The sequence below is a fragment of the Dipodomys ordii genome, unplaced genomic scaffold (genome assembly GCF_000151885.1).
Source record: "Dipodomys ordii isolate 6190 unplaced genomic scaffold, Dord_2.0 Scaffold38, whole genome shotgun sequence".
NCBI lineage: Eukaryota > Metazoa > Chordata > Mammalia > Rodentia > Heteromyidae > Dipodomys > Dipodomys ordii.
Window position 1 is genome coordinate 11409859 of NW_012267254.1, and position 22419 is coordinate 11432277.

A 22419-nucleotide genomic window follows, 5' to 3' on the forward strand; every position below is an offset into this window, starting at 1 on the left:
TGAAAATGTGTACCAAGTTTGAGAGCAGTTTTATGTAAGACATCTTTTGAATACACATACTTTCAAAGAAAGAATCTAAAATAACATTTCCTTTCTCATTAAAAATATTAATAAAACAAAATACTTTAAGAAATCTAGGAATATAATTACAATAATCTTTGTTACTCTTCTTTTACTTTAGAGCTTTATAATGATCCTGGTTCCTAGTGCTAATGAAACAAATTGGGATTAGAACTCATGCTATATAATATTTTAATGGATTCTCAGTATTGTAATAATTTAACATTTCTCTTTCATTCCATGGAGATAGTATTATTCAGATCATTCGCCAAACAGATATTACAAATGTATAAGCCATTTTGTTAATTCTTAAATAAATTATTCTTTCAGATAAAGAATAGGTATGAAATAACCTTAAAGAAATACTAACTCCTGAGATGTCACAAATCTTAAAGGCAAGAGAAGTTTGAAGGTAAAGATTTAGATTGTGTCTTATGTAAGGAGAAAGGCGCCTATACATTGTGACAGAGTTATTTAATTATGCCATGGTGAAATGTACTCTGGCGTATAGTTTGTAAAGATTGGGTAGTGATCTTCTTCTGAAAGGGTGTATCTAGTATTGATGTGCACAAATGCTTATGTAAATTGTTTAAAGAATTAGCTTTATATGTAATTTGTCCCTTGCTTTACATTTCAAACCCGATTAAAGACTTCACATTTTAAATCCAAATTTAATCTAACAGTAATAAGGGAGGAATCATATCAACTTATTTTTAAGTAAGTTAAGAATACAGTTTCACAGCTTAAACAAAGAGCATAATTGAAAATGAGACTACTGCATTCAGGTTTGGATATTTTCTAAACACATTTCTTCAAGCGTGTACTGAATACATTAAGTACTTCATGTTTTTCCTGCTTAGATGATTATAGATGACACAATCTAAACAGAATATATTGTCTACACATACTTTAACACTGCTTTTTCTTACCAGGTTAGCAAGCATGTAGTGATACCCTCTCGAATGTTTCCCCAGGATCACAACCTGAAAAAGAAAAGAGAAGCATTGCTTATTCAAGAGGTACATTTTCAATTGCACAATCAGTGGCATGGCTAGAACTAATAATGTCTTTAAATTGTCAACAACGCAAGATGTATTTTCTATACAGTAAAATAACAGTTGGATCTGGCTTCTTCTATGTGCATTTTCCTTTCTGATAAAACAGAAAAAATATTCACTGTATCAAAGTTAGTGTGAACACAAGGGGAAAAAACTCCAAACTTCCAGGTCAGTAGCATCATTGTCACTTAAAATAGATGGCAGAGGCAATGAAGCTGATAGCCCCCCCACCAGTGAACTGGATTTCTGTATTTAGCTATTGAGATGGAAAATGAGCTGAACTTTGCATGCAAATTAGAAAATAGAATGTACAGTACATTTTTTGTTATCTGGAATGCTTAGGGAATATAACTCTCAAAGAATGGGGTTAATGGGATTTTCAGGTTAACTGAGGTTACTTTTGCTTATTGAAAACCTAAATGTTAACTTTCCTTTTTCTGTCTTAATGGAAAAGACTTTGAGACCATCAGTATAACTTTTTGTGCTGATCACAATACCTTAGGCCCATCAAAGGCAGTTTCCCTCAGGGAACATTTGACAATACCTAGAGAGGAAAAAAATCCCTAAATATCTAGAGACATTTTTACTTGTCAAAACTGGGAGGAGTACTACTAGTATCTAATGTATTGAGGCCATGAATGCTGGTAGACATCATCCGATGCAAAGGGCAATCCTCACTACCAATAATTGCCTCACAAAAAATTGTCAGTTGTTCTAAGGATGAGAAACATTCCCTGAGGTTCATTATCATTATCATAATTTTCATGAGCAACACTGTGATTAATAATAAGCCTTAGATTTTTCAAAGTACATTTTTATTATATCAAAATATGAAAGTGGGCTAAATATTTTCCAGCCAAATATACTGGCAAACAGTTTTGAGTAAATACCTGATGTAAGTTTATGTTCTCATAAGAAAATTGCACAAACACTTTTATTAAAGATTTTACAAAATATTTTATTTGAGGAGATTAATAACATAGAATTTAAAGGCATAGCTGGGCATCAGTGGCTCATGCCTGTAATCTTAGCTACTCAGGAGGCTGAGATCTGAGGATTCTGGTTCAAAGCCAGGCCAGGCAGGAAAGACTGTGAAACTCTTATCTCCAATAAGCCACTAGAAAACTGGAAGTGGTACTGTGGCTCAAGTGGTAGAGCACTAGCCTTGAGCTGAATTGCTGAGGGACAGTGCTCAGGCCCAGAGTTCAAGCCCCACGACCAACAAAACAAAAAAAAGAATTTAAAGACATGACTAAGTTTTGTACTTGTCTGAAGCTAATATAACTTTTGGGGCTCTTCTTATGGAAAATAGGACACAAAATTATGAATACAATATTTGAAACAGGGCCTTGGAGACATGCCATGCAAATAAGGAGTTGTTAAGCTTAAGCTTCATGATGAATTCTTTTCTAAATGCAGCTGTCAAATGGCTTAAAAATCAGAAAGACAGAATTGCATACATATCAAATCAGAACTTTATATGAAAAGCTGTAATAGTAATGAATACAACTACCCTCATTTTACTGCCTATGCCATGCATAATTCCTAAGTTAACTTAACAATCTTATTTTATGGATAAAGAATATTAGCTCAAGGAGAGTTTAAATTATTTGTCCAAGACCACATAACTAGGAAGTGGTAATGCTGGAATTAGAAGCTGGATCTTTCTTCCTTTGGAAATACTTCAATAATTTAGGCAGAACCTCCATATCTCTGTGTTATGCATTCACAGATTTAACCAACCCTAGGCTGAAAATATTTGAAAAAAGTGTTTGTACAGATCATGTACAACCTTTTATTCTTAACATTATTCCCCTAGATATAACATTTTATAACATTTATAACATTTTACTACATAAAATATTATAATATAGAGATTATTTAAAGTGTGCACTTTAAAATATATGTGTAGATTTTATTTAAATACTATTTTATATAAATAACTTGAGCATCCACATCTTTTGGTAACTGCAGTGGGTATGGTTACGTGTCCTGGTACAATTATGTGCAGTATGGTGTACTACATGGCTTCTAAGTACAGGTGGTCCATAACATACCGTGAGTTAACTTATGCTTTTCAACTTTACAGTGATGTGATAGCTACTAAATGATAATAATTGCTCTAAGTTCTTGGGAAAGAGAATGACAAGATGTCTAAGGCATGCACAGGGAGGGACACATGGAAGAGAGCAAGTTTAAGCTGAGCCAGACAAATAATAAATTTGAATCTAATCCTTAACATGGTTTCCTTAGAATCAATCATGTAATGTCAGAGTTGTGTTTTGTGTGTGTGTGTGTGTGCGTATGTGTGTGTTTATGCAAGAGAGAGAGAGAGAGAGACAGAGACAGAGACAGAGACAAAGAGAGCACAAGAGATCTGTTTTCTATTATTTTAAAATATGAGCCATATATATATATATATATATATATATATATATATATATATGAAGAGAATGAACTTCAATTCTGTTGAAATCTTACTTATGCCAAGCAACTGTGATTCTACTAATGTGAGCTAAGTAAAAAGTGTCATGGTTTGTTCTTGGTATCCTACCACCTTTAAAATATTTTTTGGGCCTGGGCTTGTGGAAACAGAGTCATATGGGATGGTTATATGTAATGTACTACACAAAAAAACTATGTAGTTGCAGAAGTGGTTCTTGTTCAGTTAGTCCTAAGTCTTTATTCTTTTCATGTGTGAACGATGAACAAGACATACGTTGTCCCCTCAGCTATTTAAGAAGTCTGGTAACCAAGAGAATATTCAACTTTGCTTTTTACAGTAATTATAAAGCTTTTCTGAATTCATTTCAGAAGTTGAAATATAAAAAGCTGTTTTTTTACAGTTGACAGTAAATCTGAAGAAGAAATTCAAAGTTCCCAATCCATCTTCTGTACTAACTTTGCTTTTGTAAGATTTGTCGGAGATGATAGATGGCTTGCCCTGATGGCAAATATGATGAAAGTAATAAAGGGAAATGTGTGAAATATTGATAAAATTCACTGTTTTAAGGAAACTTATTTTTATCTCCATATATAGCATCTCAAAAAAAGCCACAATACTCATTCAGTGAGCAAAAATTTCTTCATAGAAGAAAGAGCGGTTACATATGAACACAATGAGCCAATGCAGATGATTGTCAAGGAAGCTAGTGAATTATAGTCTACCCACTTAGGGGAGATTTCCTTTTACTGAGCCCCCTTATGCACTTCTTTGTGAAATTAAGACTTGGGTATCACTGAGTAGTTAAAAATAATTTATAAATTATTCAGTAGGTTTTCTGTGTAAGAGGCCATTTCTTGATTTAATGTTTAATCTAGACATTTCATAATTTTAGAAATGTGAAATGAAATTGCTCCACAAGACTACTTGGGAGAGGCCCACAGATCCGTTGGGAGGCAAAAGCATCTGTTTTTCTATGCTCACATTTTAGGGGAAAAAAGTGTGTGAAGAAGTGTGTATGTTTTTTCTTTCCTTAGATCCATCTGGTATGCAGATTAGGTTATTTGCAGACCTAAGTATCTCCATGTTTGGATTTTCTACATCACTGCCAGAAAAGAATCTATGTATAAAGATTGATCTTGCGTTGAGTACAGAGCATGCCTTGATGTTCACCTTACTTTGTTTCTCTTTGATTTTGGCACCCTGTGAACATTTGAGGAGATGGGGGAAAAGGTGGGTGGGTGATATTTCTGTTTTAAATTCACCAGGGTGTTCTGTGTTACTGTATGTGTATTATCATCTCTTTAAGAGAAAGCAATTGTAGCATATTCTATTTTTTGTTGATCATGGGGCCTGAACTCAGGGCCTGGGAGCTGTCTGGGAGTTCTTTTTGTTCAAGGCTAGTGCTGTACCACTGAGCCACAGTGCCACTTCCAGTTTTACAGTGGTTAAATGGAGATAAGAGTCTCACGAAGACTTGTGTGCTGGCTTTGAAGTGTGATCCTCAGATCTCAGCCTCCTGAGCAGCTTTCCTATCTCTTCAGATGAAAAGGAAAAGATAACGTTATCCTAAGGCATGCTATATACAAGTTGTTGAATCAATGGTATAATATACAAATTAGCCTTAGAACATGTCACATACTTTCCAAAAGAATTTGTGATATGATCTAAAGTGTTATAAAGACTCCAAGTAACTAAATTGCTTGAGTCCTAGCAAATACATATCAGAAGACATTCTAGTAATCAATCTGCACACACATACTCTTCTATGACTTAATGACAGTATTTCTAACTTGGATAAATGTGTTGAATTAGTAAGACAGAGAAGAACCAATCACCTATACCAAACTCAGCTTAAAGGCAGTAGGGATGGGAATGCTGCAGACAAAGAAATAGCAAAGCTTTTCATACAGGAGAAAAATCGAATTATAACCAAGGAATCTCATCAGTGTTTATGCTGTTTACAGGGATCTGTCTGCAGAGAGAAGGTAATTGAATAAGCACTGAATAAGATGCTAGGATGAGAGGATTAGAAAAAAAATATTTTAAAAAGAATATGGTTTGGGCTGGGAATGTGGCTTAATGGTAAAGTGCTTGCCTAGCATGCATGAAGCCCTGAGTTCAATTCCTCAGTACTACATAAACAGAAAAAGCTGAAGTGGTGCTGTGGCTCAAGAGGTAGAGCTCTAGCCTTGAGCATAGAGAAGCTCAGGGACAATGCCCAAGCCCTAAGTTCAAGGCCCATGACAAGCAAAAAAGAAAAAAAAGAACATGGTTTGGAAAGTTTTACTTTCTAGACTTGAATATTGCAGTCACCATGACTAAATAGAATACATGGAAGAATTAATAATAAATGGTAGGCAAGGTAAAAGACAATAAAGAAAAGGCAATAAATGACCTATTTATACTTGGAAATATTGTAGTTAAAGGGATGTATTATCCTTGCTCTTAGTGATAAGGTACCATTTAAATGCATAGTGGGTATACCTCATCATCTCAACCTTAAAATAGGATTTGTCAAATTCTACCCCATAAACGCTTATTGAGTTATGCCTTTCCTGCATATTACAATACTATCATTTCCCTAATTCCCTTATACTAGCTTCTTTAATGTACAGCAGCCATGTCTAAAGTAACAACAGCCATGAAATAATAATAATAAATACAGTTGTATGAAAATAAAATACATTCATCTAAGCATATTGAAAACCCACTAGCATGTCACTAAGGTAGTGGAAAATTATCTTTTTTTCATGAATATTTAAAAATTATCTTTAGTTGTACAAAGGAGTTACCATTTAACAAAGCAGTTTATGCATACACTCTTAAAACAGTTGTTTCTTTAGGGAATCGAATAGAGATCCTGTTTCTCTGTCCTGTTAGAAGGTTAATTTGTTTATGGCTTATACCTTAAGAGTATTCCCATAACTACCGATGGTTCTTGAGCATTCTAAGGAACCAAAATGAAGGACACACTTTGGAGAGGGCAGCAAATGATGCTAAGGACTGGATATGAGTGCAACTATGGAGACTTATAAAATCATTTCCTAAGGCAGTTTACATGTACTGCCCCAGTCAGGAAGCCTTCATTGCAAATTTATCATCTAGATTCCTTGGATACAGGGCTAATAGCAATCACTTTAACTACTCAGACCATCTTACAATTTCCTGTAAAATGTGCTAATAAAAAATGATGTTACACTGAGCTACAATGCATTTACAAGTACTGTATCTTTTTATGTATTTGGAATTACTGTAGTTTTTTTCAGAGGTTGGAGGTGATTAGTACAGAATAGTACAGCAATAGTGAATAGTACAGCAGAAGGAAATGTCTCTTCAATGTGATGGTGTGAGTAATTACTTCTCTGCAATTTGCCTGACTGTCTCCTTGGCGTAGTGATGAACTTTAGACAGTAAACTTTATTTGTACCTCTCCTGCGGCTTGAACTCAGTGCCTGGGCACTATCCCTGACCTTTTACTTTGCTCAAATTTAGTGCCTTACCACTAAAGCCACAGCTCCACTTCTGGCTTATTTTGGGTAGGTTTATTGGATATAAGAATCTTACAGACTTTGCCCAAGGTGGCTTTGAAACACCATCCTCAAATCTAAGCCTCCTGAGTAGTTAGGATTACAGGTGTGAGCCATTGGTGCCCAGTGAGACAGTAAATTTTAAATGACAGTGCTTTAGATATAAGCTTTTTATGAAATTTACTATTAACTACTTTTAGTCTTATATCTATGCCTATAGTAGTAATTTATTACTTATAATCTTATTCTAAATTAGCAAACTGAACATTTAAAACAAAGGTTTAATGATAGAGTTTACATAATCACTTAGACTCAAACCATTATAATAGTGAATTCCTGAAAAAGACCTACTGGACAGCCTGTATTTGTACTGAGTAACATGCTTGGGAGTTTCAGTGGATTCATTAATTGCATTAAAAAAGTGGAATGGATTTAAAGATAATAAAATACTATGAAAATGGAATGGCAATATATGGCATATGGTTTCATAGTTACATAAAATATGTGGTATTTCACCAAAGTGCTGGTGGCTCATATCTATAATTCTAGCTACTCAGGAGGCTGAGAACTGACGAAGAAAGTTCAAAGGCAGCCTGGGCAGGAAAGTCCCTGTGAGACTCTTACCTCTAATTACCCACCAAAGAACCAGAAGTGGCACTGTGGCTCAAAGTGGTAGAGCACTAGCCTTTAGCAAAAGAGCTCAGGGACAATGCCCAGTCCCTTGAGTTCAAGCCCAGGACTGACAAATGTCTAATTTCTAGCCACAACTACCTGAAGATGAGTGGTACAAAGCAGGACTTTCTTGATGGCTCAGGAGTCACATCTTTTCACTTTGCATGTTTATTAGGATGACTAACTTCTAGCATCATACCTGAAATGATACCTTGTGTTATTTAAATTTGCAAGGGTATTAAATCCATTACATATGTTATCTTAAAGCTTCAAATAACATTTATTAAAGGAAGTGTATTAGTATGAGCTGTGAATAGTTATGGACTCAGTTTTGCCATTACTTACTAGTTCCAATATTATGTACAAAATTGAAGTATGAATGGCAGAGTAGAATGTTAGAAACTGAGGTCTAGGTCAAAATGATGGCATCTCCAAGCAGGGAAGGAAGAGAAAGAAATCTATGAGGATATAGAGGAGAGTATTGTTTCCCTGTGAACTCCTGAACTGACTCCTGCAAATACATTTTCTATTTGTGTAATGTTCTCTGTATTTGGCTCTAATCTGTGAGATCTTTTGATTGCTGAAGTGAATGATCATATTTACATTTTCAAATAAAAATAAATACCTCTCAGAAACCTAATGTGTTTTTGGGTCTTTGATTTTTCGGGATAATTGCTTATTTGGCAGGTTTCTTCTACATTTGGGAGCCATGTTATTTAAGTGGATCTCAATTTGCAAATTGATAACAAATAACCCAAGCTCAGTTTATGGAAGCAAAAAACATAGAATTCTCCTAATTCACAAATATTTGGTTTGGTCTTTCATTCCTGTTATTTGCATTTGGCATTTATCTCCATTGGCATTTATTTGGCCAGTTCCTCTAACCTTGTGAGCACCATGACATGCGCTCGGTTAAAGCACCTTAGGCGGAACCACTGTTTTTCATCCAACTCAGGAAGCACCTAAAAGCCATTTCTTAACTATGTAGGAATCACTGGCTAGTTATTAAACCATTGGTAGCTGAAATCAGCAATGGGAGGAATATTAACACGTAAATCAACCTATAAACACCTTTTCAATTGCCCAAACCCAATTTTCCAGTATAGCAATGGACCCAGGGAGAATATGGATTGAACTTGCTAGCGAATGGAAGGGCTGTCTGTATAAGTCACATTTCATTCATTCATTCTTCTTTTAATGAATGTTAGCTGAATGCCCACACTGTGCCAATTCTGGGGCTACACCATGTGGAGACAGAAGTTGCAGAATAATGGTTCCTCTTCTGGAGGACCTCATACTTAAATGGTTACCCATTTAAGCAAAGTTATCAGAAAATTATAATCCAGTGGGAGAATAGAAATATGAGCAAAGCACATTTGAGGAGAGAATGATTAACTAATAACCTGCTATAGATAGAAAGTACTTTGTCTTCAACCAAAGATCTAAAGATTTTTTTCCCTGTAGCTTTTTTAAGTGGGAACCTGACAAATAGGTAGCTTAAAGAGAATGCTATTTTGAAAATGGAGAGAGATATATTGTAGAGGCTATTCCTCTTGATTTTAGGAGAGTCTTGCTGTTTTTCAGTGCTTACACCCTAGAGGAGATTTTTATTTGAGGCAACTATAAGTATTTGGTAGGATGGTAGTCAGGGCTGGCTCCCTAAGACAATGTGGTTGAAATGATTGATGAGACAAGCTAAGTTAGAGGGACTATAAATAGCCAGATACTAAATGGAAGGGCATATATTAAAGGCCTCACCGCAGCTGAGGGGGATCCTGAGTATGGCTGACTAGAAAAGGAATAGCCTGCTAGACTCTGCCTCCTGAGTCCCGCTGGAGCTCCGAAGCTCCTCATTGGACTGCCGATAGAGCACTGGCCCTTGGGCTGATGAGTCTCTCGACTTTCTTGCCCTGGCTGACTTTGAAGGGATCTCACCCTCCTGAGAATCTTGGATTGCAAGGTTGAGCCACCAGTGCCAATCTCAATCTCTCAATCTCTCTCCCCCTCCCTTTCCCTCCCTCCTTCTTTCCCTCCCTCCCTCCCTCCCCCTTCCTTCCTTCCTTCCTTCCTTCCTTCCTTCCTTCTCTCTCCCTCCCTTCCTCCTTCCCTCCCTCCCTCCCTCTCCCACCCTCTCTCTCTTCTCTTTCTTTCTTTGTGGCAATCTTGTGTTTTTTTTCTTTTTTTCGTACATTGTGAAGCTAAAATCAGGACCCACAATGATGGAGTTTTCATGAAATGGTTTAGTAAGAGACATTTGTGCATACATGAGTTCTCATGAGAATCCCTGGGCAAGCAGCAGGGAGCATGATGATACTCTCAGATTCCTGGGAAACAAGGCAAAGGAGGAATTTGAAAGATTATTGTTTTAAAAAGGGCTCTCACAGAGGTGGGTTCACAGTCAAAGATTTGAGAACTGATAGGAAGCACTGGTTGAGGAATGTGGAAATCAGTGAAGAGGAAGAAGCCAATGTAGGTATATTCAAGCAGATTAATTCTGGAGACCTCTGAGAATGGTGGGGAAAACACCAGCTGGAAGGCCCTAAAAGCTGAGGTCTTTGACTTTCAACTCCCATTCACTATTGGCTGGTAATGCCCTCAGAAGTACTACTTCCTACCCAATGCTTCTGGATTGCCACACTCTCAGTATGAAAAAACTTCATGTGGAAAAGAACACATGCAAGCCTAGTGTCAAGGAGATATGGATAAAGCACCAACAGCATTTGCTATATTGTATTAATTCTTGAATCAAATTTCCAATAATGCAACTATGATATAAGGAGATTTAATCAATATCCTTCCCTTTATCTTGGTTCATGTTCTCTGTAGAATATAGCTTCAACATATAGCGGTGTGGTAGTCATCACTAAATGTTTCTTTTTTGGGGGGGGTCCAGTCGTGGGGCCTGAACTCTGGGCCTGGGTGCTGTCCCTCAGCTCTTCAGCTCAAGGCTAGCGCTCTACCACTTGAGCCACAGCGCCACTTCTGGCTTTTTTCTTTTTGCTTATGTGGTGCTGAGGAATTGAACCCAGGGCCTCATGCATGTAAGGCAAGCGCTCTACCACTGAGCCACCTTCCCAGCCCCACTAAATGTTTCTTGTATGAAGGTATTAAAAGATACAAAACCCTGGAGAAAAATCCAAAAATTTTAGTAAGCCAATAAAAGATAGTTCCAGGCCAGGTGCTGGTAGCTCATTCCTGTAATCCTAGCTACTCAGGAGGCTGAGATCTGAGGATCATGGTTCAAAGCCAGCCCAGGCAGGAAAGTCTCTTATTTCTAATAAACCACAAAAAGCTGGAAGTGGCGCTGTGGCTCAAGTGGCAGAGTGCTTGCCTTGAGCTGCACAGCTGAGGGACAGTGCCCAGGCCCAGAGTTCAAGCCCCACAAATGACAAAAAAAGAGATAGTTCCATATAAAATAAGAAAAATGTAGAAAAATGTGCTGAAGAGGTGGGGACAGAACAAGCTCAAATGTACAATAATCTCTCTATTAGAGAGGAAGGAGTTATTGTTTAGACTAGATTTGAATGATAGTGGAACAGTTGTTGGCATGAAGAAAGGCAAAAAGAGTCCAGGTAGGAAGATGCCCTAGACAAAGGACTTATGGTGGGATATAACAAAATAAACACAGGTTAACCTTTACTGACTACTTACTGTATAGAAGGTACTCTATTAAATGATATTAAAAATTATTGTAAAGGTGATATACAGAGGGGTTATAGTTACATAAGTCAGGTAATGAGTAAAATTCCATTTCAACAGTGTCACTTCCTCCCTTATTCTCTCCCAGTTTTTCACTTCCTGACCTCCTTCCCCCCAACCAAGTTGTATAGTTCATTTCCAACATAGTATCTAGTAGGTTTCACTGCTGAATTGGTTCACCCTTTTTCCTACTGTTTCTGTGCTTTCCCTTCCCCTTTCCAAATCAGATAAACATATACAAGACAAAGGGTACAGAAATCATAAAAAATGTCAGAAGGGAATAAATCAAAGAAAAATGAAAGAAAAAAGAACTGAAAGTAGTACAATAGAAAACCTCTTGCATTTCTTTGAAGCCTTACCACTGCCCTTTAAGGTAGGCCATTAATAATTTTATCTTTTTGGTTAAGAAATCAAGGTACAGAGAAGTTTGGAAATTTGTTGTAAGCCCCACAGGCAGAAAGTAATGAGACATGAAATCAAAATCAGATTTGACTGCCTCAAGTCACTAATCGTTAGTTAGAATAATAAGAACTGATGGTATTGTGGGATGATCAGCTCCTACCATGAGTTCAATTCAACAAAGACTCAGTACTTACTGTTATTATGTATGATTACCTAACTGGAGAGTAATTGTGGCCTGAATCTTAGGAAAGTCTCCTTTGTTGCTGGGCATCCTGGGAATCTCTGTTTGGTTTCTTCTAATTATTTTGCACAGCTTTGTACTTGGTTCATATGATCATGACTCCAATTTTCGTTTCCATATCGGTGTGTGACATAAGTTGTCATTGTTTAATCACAACTGTACTTGTGATGAATGTTGGATAATCAGAACAAAAGCACAGGAAAAATAATTAGAGGGAACCAAAGGGAAGTGGCTCACAGCCTTCAACAAGAGACTGTGTGAAGGTTTCTAGGACTTAGTCCCTGAAGCTTTGACAATGTATTTTGATCTTTGTCTGAATGCAAATGAATGCCTCCATCAAATCATAGGCAGCTTGTCACAATGCAGGTTATTTAGCTAGTTAATTAAAGTCTGAGTGAGCCAGTGGCTCTCTGCACTGGGCTCTGAAGATAACCAAACCTGTATTCTGACCAGGCAAGTTAATTTAAAATAAGTGACCTCAATTGGGTAATGGCTCTAAGTTCAAATTCAAGAATCACTATAATTAGTCCCAGATGGATCTTAATTGTTCTTTCATGAAACAAACTGAGGAAGGGGCAAGAGAAATGCCCAATCCCGAAGTAAAGGTTATTAGCCATAATTTTGGACAGCATGGGAGCTGATTGAAGAAGGGCATAGTTAATTTTGTATAACAAGAGTTCCATTACTGCCTTTCCAAATGCATCCATTTAGGTGTGGAAATAAGTACTAGAATTCAGCACTCTTAACCTTATGATCTTAGGCAAGTTATTTAAATTTCTTCTAGGGAAAAACAAACCACAATTAGTCCAACCTATTTCAGAGGACTAAAGGAGATAACTTTGTGAAAGCTTTGAAAAGTTTTGCAATCAAAATGTTTTGATTTCAGAGTATAGGGTAAAAGTTGTGGCCTGTGAAAGTTTTTTGAAAATACATTTTTAATTGTAAAAATAGTGTATAGAGAAGTTACAGTTATATGAATAAGGTAATGAGTACATTTCTTATTGAGCATTGTTACCTGCTGCTTTGTTTTCCCCACCATCCCTGCCTTTCCCACCTCCCCTACTCCTCCCTCCCTCCCCCCACAGTTTGTAAAGTTCATTTTCAACATAGTGTCTTGTACATCTCATTGATACAATGGGTCAACCTGTATCCCTGGTTAAACATTTTGTTTTTTCCATTCCCTTCCCCAAATTAGAAAAGTGTATATACAAGATTCAGGGCACCGGAATCAAATACAGTGAAAACAGGGATTATACCATGGGGGAAGAGCATACAATTATTATATATGGTCATATGTACATAGCTTTTGACCTTTTCTGCCTGTAAAAGTTTTTTTGTACACTCTGCCATAAATCAGGTCCCTGCTGAACTATCCCTCTCCAACAGGGAAAGGATGAGAGGGGAAAGTATATTTCACCACTTCTGTGCAGTGGCATATAGTGTTCTTATTTCTTAGGAGGTATACTTATAGAGCTGAACGTGATTTTAGCCATTGAGAGGAAGTCAGAGAGTGCACAAATTTAACATTAATATTATGAAAGCAGATACATCTCCATTCATATAATATAAACCTTAAACTTGAATGTGTACACTGGAATAGCATTGTGATACCATGAGCTCAGAGTAAATCACAGGGAGAACACAGTGGCTTTATTCCCATTTATTTTTTAAAAATAAATGCTTAGTTTTCCCATTTGTGACTTTAGATTAATGGTATCTCCCAAGCCCCTCAAGCTAAAAGTAATCAGAAAGAATTAGTAGATTTATAACAGTGCAGTAAGTAAAAACAAGCAAACAAACAACCCCTCCCCAAAACAACCCATAACCTAGTCTAAAATCTTGGAAAAACAAGAATCTGGGATGCACATAATAGATTTGAAACTTCGTTACTTTCTTAGTTCCATGTTTTTTGTTTGTGTTTGCCTGCACTTGTGTTTGAACTCAGACCTCACACTCACCCTACTTGCTTGCTTGGCTGGTGTTCTAACATTGGAACCACACTTGCAGCCTAGATTTTTGCTGAATATTTTGGAAATGGAGTCTCTAGGACTTTTCTCTGTGGGCTGGCTTCAGACCACAATCATTTGAACATAGGCTTCCTTAGTAGCTAGGATTACTACTTAGTGGTTACCAGAACCTAGCTCTGCTTCTACTTTTTAAGTGGAATCATATTTGGATGCCTATTTGAACTCCTTTAACAGAATATCAGCATCTAAAATAGATTTATAGCGTATGCCTACTGACAGTAATCATAAGAATTTATCCTTCAGTTCTAGCCAAAACTCATTAAAGGAGTTTAGGTTAAACCAGAATTTGTATTCTTTCTTCTTATACAAGGCAAGGGTACAATGAAAGTCGTATTTCCCACAGTGGCATTTCCATGTAAAGGCTTGGGCTTTTGCTAAAAAGAGCTAGAGGTCACAATGAGCAAGGAATAAAAAGTCCTGCTCCCCTAGAAAAAGTCATCACTGGGAAACACCCATACATGGAAGAGAGCAGCAGAGAAGACAAAATCCTTTGCTAAAATTTGGTAAAATTTTAAGTTATAGCTCTAATAGTCAATTCTACAGGTCTAGAGAGTTCCTGTTGTGCATCTGTAAGTAAAATTGTAGTGCACAATGCATATAGGACTAGGAATTATTCCCCAAATGATGGATGTCAGGACAACTCCCTCTCCATTTAAAAAGCTTATTTACTTATTTTTTAACACATGTTGATTGAGTTGTTACTGGCTTTAAAGCTACTTAACAGCAGTGAACAAAAGAGAAAAACCTTGCTCTCATGTACCTTATCTTGTGATGGTTTCTTTCTGTGGATTCCTAAATTATCTCTACCTCTCATCTTTCCGTTAGCCCAAACCAATTAGCCTCTCAGTCCTCAAAGGAAGGTTTCTTCTCAGTGTTTGCCTTGTAAGTAGTGTTTATGAATGATGAGAAAGGAAGGAACACTGGGAATAGGGGAGAAGGATGGGAAGCAATATTCCTTTCACATGTTGTCTTTCTGGTGTGATATGCTTTCAAGTGAGCAGACTGTGTTCGTCTAAACACTAGTTCAATGTGGTTGGGTGGGAAGTAGTATGGGGTTGAAGACAGGTGGCCTATTCCAGTGAACCCATGCATAGTTGTCTGTTTTGTATATGTATTGGCATAATCTTGGAAATGTGGCACAAAGAGGATGGGAAATGGAGCCTGGGGGATTGTCCTTGCTCTTTTGACTCATGATTTGTGAGGCCATGATGTATGCTCCTACTTCTCTCAGCAACTCAAAATTGTAAGATGAAGGGGCAGTAAAATACATAAGAAAAATCTTATTTCAAATACCAGGGTATTGTATTGGCTGCTAGAAAATGCTGGTTTCTAAAGGTCATAATGAAAAATCAGGTTGAGTTCTGGTTAATATAGCTCATGTTCTTAGTGCATCAAGTTTGTACCATTCTGCCTTATGACATGGGTCAGTTTTAACTTTTCATCTGCTAACATTAGCATTTACCCTGAAAAGTACGTGAGGATTGTCCTACCTGGGGAAATTTCAATTTCCATCCCTTTCTCTCCAAACCATGAATTTTAATGGATCCTTGAGGACATCTTTCATCTGCCCATGCGGGGAAGTCCTCGCAGATCACTGTCAGTCGGAGCTAGTCATGCTTTTACCACATTTGTGTACCCCTTTTGTTACTTTACTTATCACACGAGATTGTGATCATCTGTTTATTAGGTGGCTTCCCTACTAAACCATGAGCTCCTTGATGGCTGAAACCAAGCCTTATTTGTTTTTCACTTTGCTTTAAACTTATTACTAGTCGTTTTCCAGGACTACAGAGGCAGAATGAATAGGAATGTTGTCTTGCTTTTAAGGAGAACTTGAAACCCTCTCCTCACATTTCAGTAGATCTATGGGAAAGGATTGTGCATAATGGCCTTCTGTTTCTTTTTTCATGAAGCTAAGAAGATGAAGCCATTCACTTGTGTCTCCCACTTTACATGTTCTTCCTATTTATGTAGAGTCTATGAAGAGAATACATGAATAATGGGTCCTTTTCAGTTACCATAAAGAACTGAGTATGAGCTAGTTCTCTTTGTGCAAAGTCTCTATTAACTATGTTGGGCTATGATGTAATAAGACTGTAGACAGAACCATTCCATTGAACCATCCCTATCTCCCTCTAGAGTACAGTAAAGGGAAATTCATCACCATCAGCTAAGCTTTGAAAAAAAAACAAATAATTTAGAACTCACACTGAGAGTTTACATGCTGAAAATATTTGGAGAAACCATATTATTTCCCTTTTTAAATTTAAATTTTACTTTTTACACTATTTTTCTGTTGGATCACAAATTCTCCAGTACTTGGGACTCATTTTCTTTGAAAATATATGATGGTATGAGATTGTCATGGTTGTGTTCTTGACATGGGCTAAGAAGGATAAGAGGATGAATTGCAGGTCACTGAGTGGTGAGGACCATAAAAGAACACATGGAGGATTTTATACTTGTCTTTGGAAAGTTTCAAGATCACTGTCTACTTTTAAGGATCTCTTACAGCTTAGCAATCAGGATGTTGTAGCGCAGGCTGCAGTGACCTGTTTCAGAGAGTCATTGCAGGAAATATACCATGAGGAAGTAATCTCTAACAAATCTTTTGCTCCTACTAATCCCTATAACATAAACTCAGTACTGTATCTTCAACAGGTTAAGTATGAGAAGTAACCATATTCAACTCTCTGTGGGTAAGAGGCAGGAAAAACATTCCTCCTCTCTGGTGGAAGAAAATGCCTGAGGATCCAGGGATAGGCATGATGCCACCTGTTATTGATGTGACTAATGCAGAAGAGCTAATGGCTCTGCTGGGAGGTGTGCTTTCCTGTCACTCCTTGCAGCTCGCTCTGAGCAGCTTGGTGGTGGTTGCCATGGACACTAAATTGTGAAGGGGCTTGGGTCAGAGTTTGAAGGATCATGTTGTGCTTGAGTGAGAGAGACTGAAATTAAGTTAATGTGTATAAAATACGATGTGTTACTTTCTTTTGCACCTTTGGGAAAGCTGCAACAAAGCAGTTTGTCAAGTGACAATTGATTTTATACTGGCCAGGGAAGAGGGAGGAGCAATTTATTAAGTAAGAAGTTCTCAAGTTAAGCACAAGTAGTAGTCTGAAATAGGTCAAGAAAAATACAAAGGACTCTTAGAATTGTTGAAGAGATAGCAATGATGGCAAAGCATTTAAGAGTGGCTATTAAGAAGCCTTTCTAATACACCATTGCTTCAATGTCATTGGATCTCATCTCTTAAGGCAATGCACAATAGTATTAAGGTCACACTGTTTTTTGTTTTGTTTTCTTTTTCTTTTTTTTTTCTTTTGCCCCCTGAAAGGAAGTATGTCCATGAGTTGGCCTTACCTCCAGGTTTTGATTTGTAAATCATTTCACATTTACTTTTCTAGTATCCCCTTTTTTAAAATTAGTAGGATTATTTTATTTTTTGGGGGGTCTGATCATGGAGCCTGAACTCTGGGCCTGGGCGCTGTCCCTCAGCTCTTCAACTCAAGGCTAGCGCTCTACCACTGGAGCCACAGCGCCACTTCTGGCTTTTTTCTTTTTGCTTATGTGGTGCTGAGGAATTGAACCCAGGGCCTCATGCATGCAAAGCAAGCACTCTACTACTGAGCCACCTTCCCAGCCCAGTAGGATTATTTTCTATAATTCTGAACTTACCTGTACCTGTCTTCTCCAAGTACCCAATAATAATCCAGATATACATAGAACTAAGATTTGCATGATTGAAACAATTAAATGTATGAGTGCAGTTCAAGTCTAAACTCTTGGTATGAGTATATTACCTTTTTTGTGTGACCAGTTAATGCTACTCTATAAGGCAAGACTTTTTGGCCTACAAAGCCATAATTAAATCAACACAATTACCACTGTCTTCATAGCACTCAGAAATCTAAATCTCTGTAATGACCATGGTAAAGTAGCATCATATTGCCAGAGACACACAGGAAGCTTTCTAATATCCTGGAAGCATTCCTAACCACACTTACTGGCTGAGAGAATAAGTTTACCTTAACTTTGCTCTCACTATAACAAGTCAAGTTCCCTCAGGTTTTAAATACTTAAATGTTTCTGAGTTCTCAGGCTCACTGACCACAAGTTCCTTCTCTCATTTTCTCCTCCTAAAGAAATAGAATGCAGTGATTCTAATTATAATGCCTTGTATATGTAGACTTGACCTTACTGAGGATCTTAGAATGCCTTAGAGAAATGATCTGATTCATCCTAATGTCATCCATGGAAGGAAGGAAAGGATTTTTATACTTTATGGTTGAAGTTGTTAACATGATGAAAGCTGAGCTGGCTGTATAAGTTCAGGCAATGATCTTGAACAAGAACGTAGCTACTTTTCTAGTCTTTGACCTAGAATGTTATTCTTTCATGAGACATTTGGTCAGGGTTGAATGGTTGTGGTATGTATATATATATATATATATATATATATATATATATATGAGGCTATTTGGTAGCTGTATTTATTTTTCAAAAACAGGTTGGACATATGATATTGGAATCTATCTACTAATCACTTTCGATTAAATCCAGCCTTGGAGGTATGACACCAATTGTCACCAAACTCCACAGCCTTAACCCTGGCCCAATGAATGGTGCCTCTCACTTGTCAGTTCATTATGACCTTTGGGCAAAGATGGTTTGACCCTGTCAAATATGGACTGAAGTAAAGCTGTTCCAACAAAGATGGTACTAATGGGCCAGGTAATTGCTTGAAAACAATGTCATCAGCTATTACAGAGCTATTTCTCACATTCAGTCTCATCTAAGTCCAGACATTTGGATGTGTCTATCAGTGATCTTTGCCCTTCAGTGCTACTATGGTAAAGAAGTTGAGTTGACACACATTATTTCTTTTTTTTTTGGGGGGGGGGATCTGGTCATGGGGCCTGAACTCTGGGCCTGGGCACTGTCCCTCAGCTCTTCAGCTCAAGGCTAATGCTCTACCACTTGATCCACAGCGCCACTTCCAGCTTTTTTCTTTTTGCTTATGTGGTGCGAGGAATTGAACGCAGTGCCTTATGCATGCAAGGCCCATGTAAGGTTGTCTAAGGTAAGCAAAGGCTTCATACCCAAGCCTAAAGCTGCCCCTGTATCCTGAAAAGAAGCTATAGATAAATATGCATATATAGGGCTGGGAAGGTGGCTCAGTGGTAGAGCGCTTGCCTTGCATGCCTGAGGCATGTGTGGGGCTGGGAAGGTGGCTCAGCCCCACACATTATTTCTTTTACTGCTCTTTTACATTGATTTGATTCCTTTCTCTAAGAGAGCACAAGGGCTTAGTTATTGTAAACATAAGTTTCCTGTGGCAATTGAGCTTGAACAATATTTTTTTGCTGATGTTATTAGATATAGTTGTGGGAGCCCTCATAAAACTGTATATTATGACATCTGTTATAATAGGATTGCTGTAATCATGCAGCTATATGACAAACTTTTAAATGCTACATTTTATTGATCTTTATCTAGGGAAATTTCCTAATCTAGAAGATTATTTAAAATATAGCTAATGAGTCAATAATTGTATCTCTATACATGTATATATAAGTATATACATACATACTTACATATATACACATACACACATCAGATATATGTTTTCCCTCAAATTTGTTCAGATTTTCAGAGTTTTTTTTTTGATGAGGTACAAACCTTAATCCTAAGATTCTAGAATTAATGGGTGGGGAAAATGGTCTTGATTTAATAAAATTTCACTATATTATACACAGGGCATCTAAGCAGAAATACAGTAGTGGATGTGGACATAATGAAGAATTTATTATAGGTTTGTTATAAACCAACAGATCTCAATTAATCAGAATCTAACTACCAGAAGCCTTTAATTAATAAGAATTTTCCCTAGGCATTTTCCAGAAGGGCTAATGTGATATTTATATATACATATGTGGCACAGCTTTGATCAACCAGAAACTCCTATTAATGGGGACATTTCTTGTTCTGTACTCGAAAGATAGAGGAAAATGATAAACTTCCTGGCTGGGTCCTGGCCTTAGGGCATATCATCTTGATCTTTCCTTCATCTGTCTCCAATTCTCATCAAAGCTAACTGATGTTGAGACTTTCAAGAATCTCCTTGAGAAAAATATATTTAATGGTGGTCACTGGGCTGGAAATCTGAGGTACAGGGAAATTGCTTTGCACATTTTAAGATAGTTATCATATTCCTTCCAGAATTATTATATTGTCATATCCCCCTATTATAGTGCAAGTTTCTTTATCAGGGAAGATGTGTTCTTTTCCTTCTATCATATTTAGCACTGGGTATAACAAAATAGATTGAGAGCCTATCAATCTTTCTCTTTCTCATACTCTCTTTTATTAAATTGCTGGAGATGGCACTCAGGTCCTCATGAGTGCCCAGTGCATACTACTGTTGAGATATACTCCCTATGTTCTCTCTCTATATAGCTATCTGTATCATGAATGCTTATCTCTAACTATATCTACCAGTACTGAGGTTTGAACTCAGGGCCTTACATTTGCTTGGCTAGGATTTTATAACTTGAGACATGCCTCTAGCTTTGAATTTTGGTTATTTTCTGGTTTATTTGGAGATCAATTATAGGTAAACTTTTCTGACTGGATTGGTTTTTCATCAAGGTCCTTCAGATTTCAGCTTCCCAAGTAGCTAGCATTACAGACCTGTGAGCCAACATCTAGAATCAATCAATATTTCTTCCTGTTTTGGTTGGTTGTGAGGCTTAAACTCAGGGCCGGGATGTTGTCCTTGAGCTCTTTTTGCTCAAGGCCAGTGCTTTGCCGCTTTGAGCCACAGCTTCACTTCTGGTTTCCTGGTAGTTAATAGTAGATAAGAATCTCACAGACTTTGCTGCTCCAGCTGGCTTTGAACTGTGATCCTCAGATCTCAGCCTCTTGAGTAACTAGAATTACTAGCTGGTGAGTCTACCAGCATCTGGCTTCAATCAATATTTCTTGAATTGACTTGCCTACCTTGTTTTATACAAAACTGGGAACCATAGCCCATTAGAAGAGGAAGGGACAGTCATATTTAACACATTTGTTTTAGGGTTTAGGAAATGAAAGTGTAGAGATACTATCTTTTTGAAGTCATATATCTTGAGTATAAAACACAAGTGTACAACCTCTAAGCTTCTAGGATTCTCAACCCTTGAGAGTTTTCATTAGAAGCCCTGAAGTTCTTCCCTAATAAAAGTAATTTGAATTTGTGTTTATTTTAAAAAATAAACCCTCCAAGCCTCATAGAAAATAATCAAGCAAATAATGAGGTATCTTAATTTTTTAACGAGAAGAAGCAACTATGATTTTGTAGGAACATTTCCTGTTTTGAGACCACAGTTTCTATCATCCAAAATAAACAAGATTTGCTGTTTCAAAATAATAATCTTGAATGTGTTTTTTTCTTCTTATATTCCCATAGGGAATTTGCTTCTAAATATTCACAAAGCCAGTTTAGTCAGTCTAGTGTGATGTATGGTCAGAGAATCAGGCCATCTTTTTTTTTTTTTTGATTAAGCCAAAGATAAAGTACCTAAAAATAGAATACTAATATCTGCTACTGTTAGGATAAATTATCTTTGTATTTTAGGTAGAAAGTTTATTTCAGTCAGCCAGTGAGTGTCTAAGTCACCTAACATGTTGAAGAGTTTCACAATCTTAGGGTCTTGGAGTCATTAGTTTTAACCCAATTATAGAGAGCATCATTATCAAGTCTAACTATAGGTTGTGCTTTGGCATTACTGTTCTGTAGCTTTAGGATGCATGTATACTCCCAAACATTTACTCTGAAAATCTAATAATGTTAATTAATAGCATCAAATCATCCTGCAATAGGCTAAGGAAGAGCCTCTGGTACTATGATCCATTAGGTAACAAAAGCAACCCTGAAAAGAGTTAGTGAGACATCCAGTTTGCAGAGAGAAAACTAGAATGGTTGGATATGTAAAAATAAAGTGTACAACCCAGAAAGACATACCAAGAGTAAAGGATAATAGATATTTTTGTGTACATATTGAGGGGCAAGAAAAGCAATGAAGAATGGGGCTACTTCCGCTAAATATGGGACTGGAAGAAGATAGAAATTTTAGGCACTAGAAACACTTTGGCCTTATATTTTGTAATTCCTTCACATGCAAATATAAGCTCTAGGATTTTCTAATATTTTCAATCTACTATACTTATGTATCAAGTTTCTATTAACCTGTGCTTGTTAAGAAGGTGCTTTCAACTTAATATTGATAAGGATATAAAAAAAGAA

At 37.0% G+C, this 22419-nt stretch overlaps 1 protein-coding gene across 3 annotated transcripts in view; it reads right to left on the bottom strand.

The window, feature by feature from the left end:
• The window catches only part of Gria3 (glutamate receptor, ionotropic, AMPA 3), a 286749-nt gene that overhangs the window by 113529 nt on the left and 150801 nt on the right, over positions 1 to 22419 (bottom strand). For all 3 annotated transcript variants that reach the window (XM_013018079.1, XM_013018080.1, XM_013018081.1), the window contains exon 5: positions 990 to 1043. In XM_013018079.1, the coding sequence (XP_012873533.1) occupies positions 990 to 1043 (54 nt within the window). The remainder of the gene's footprint in view (positions 1 to 989; positions 1044 to 22419) is intronic.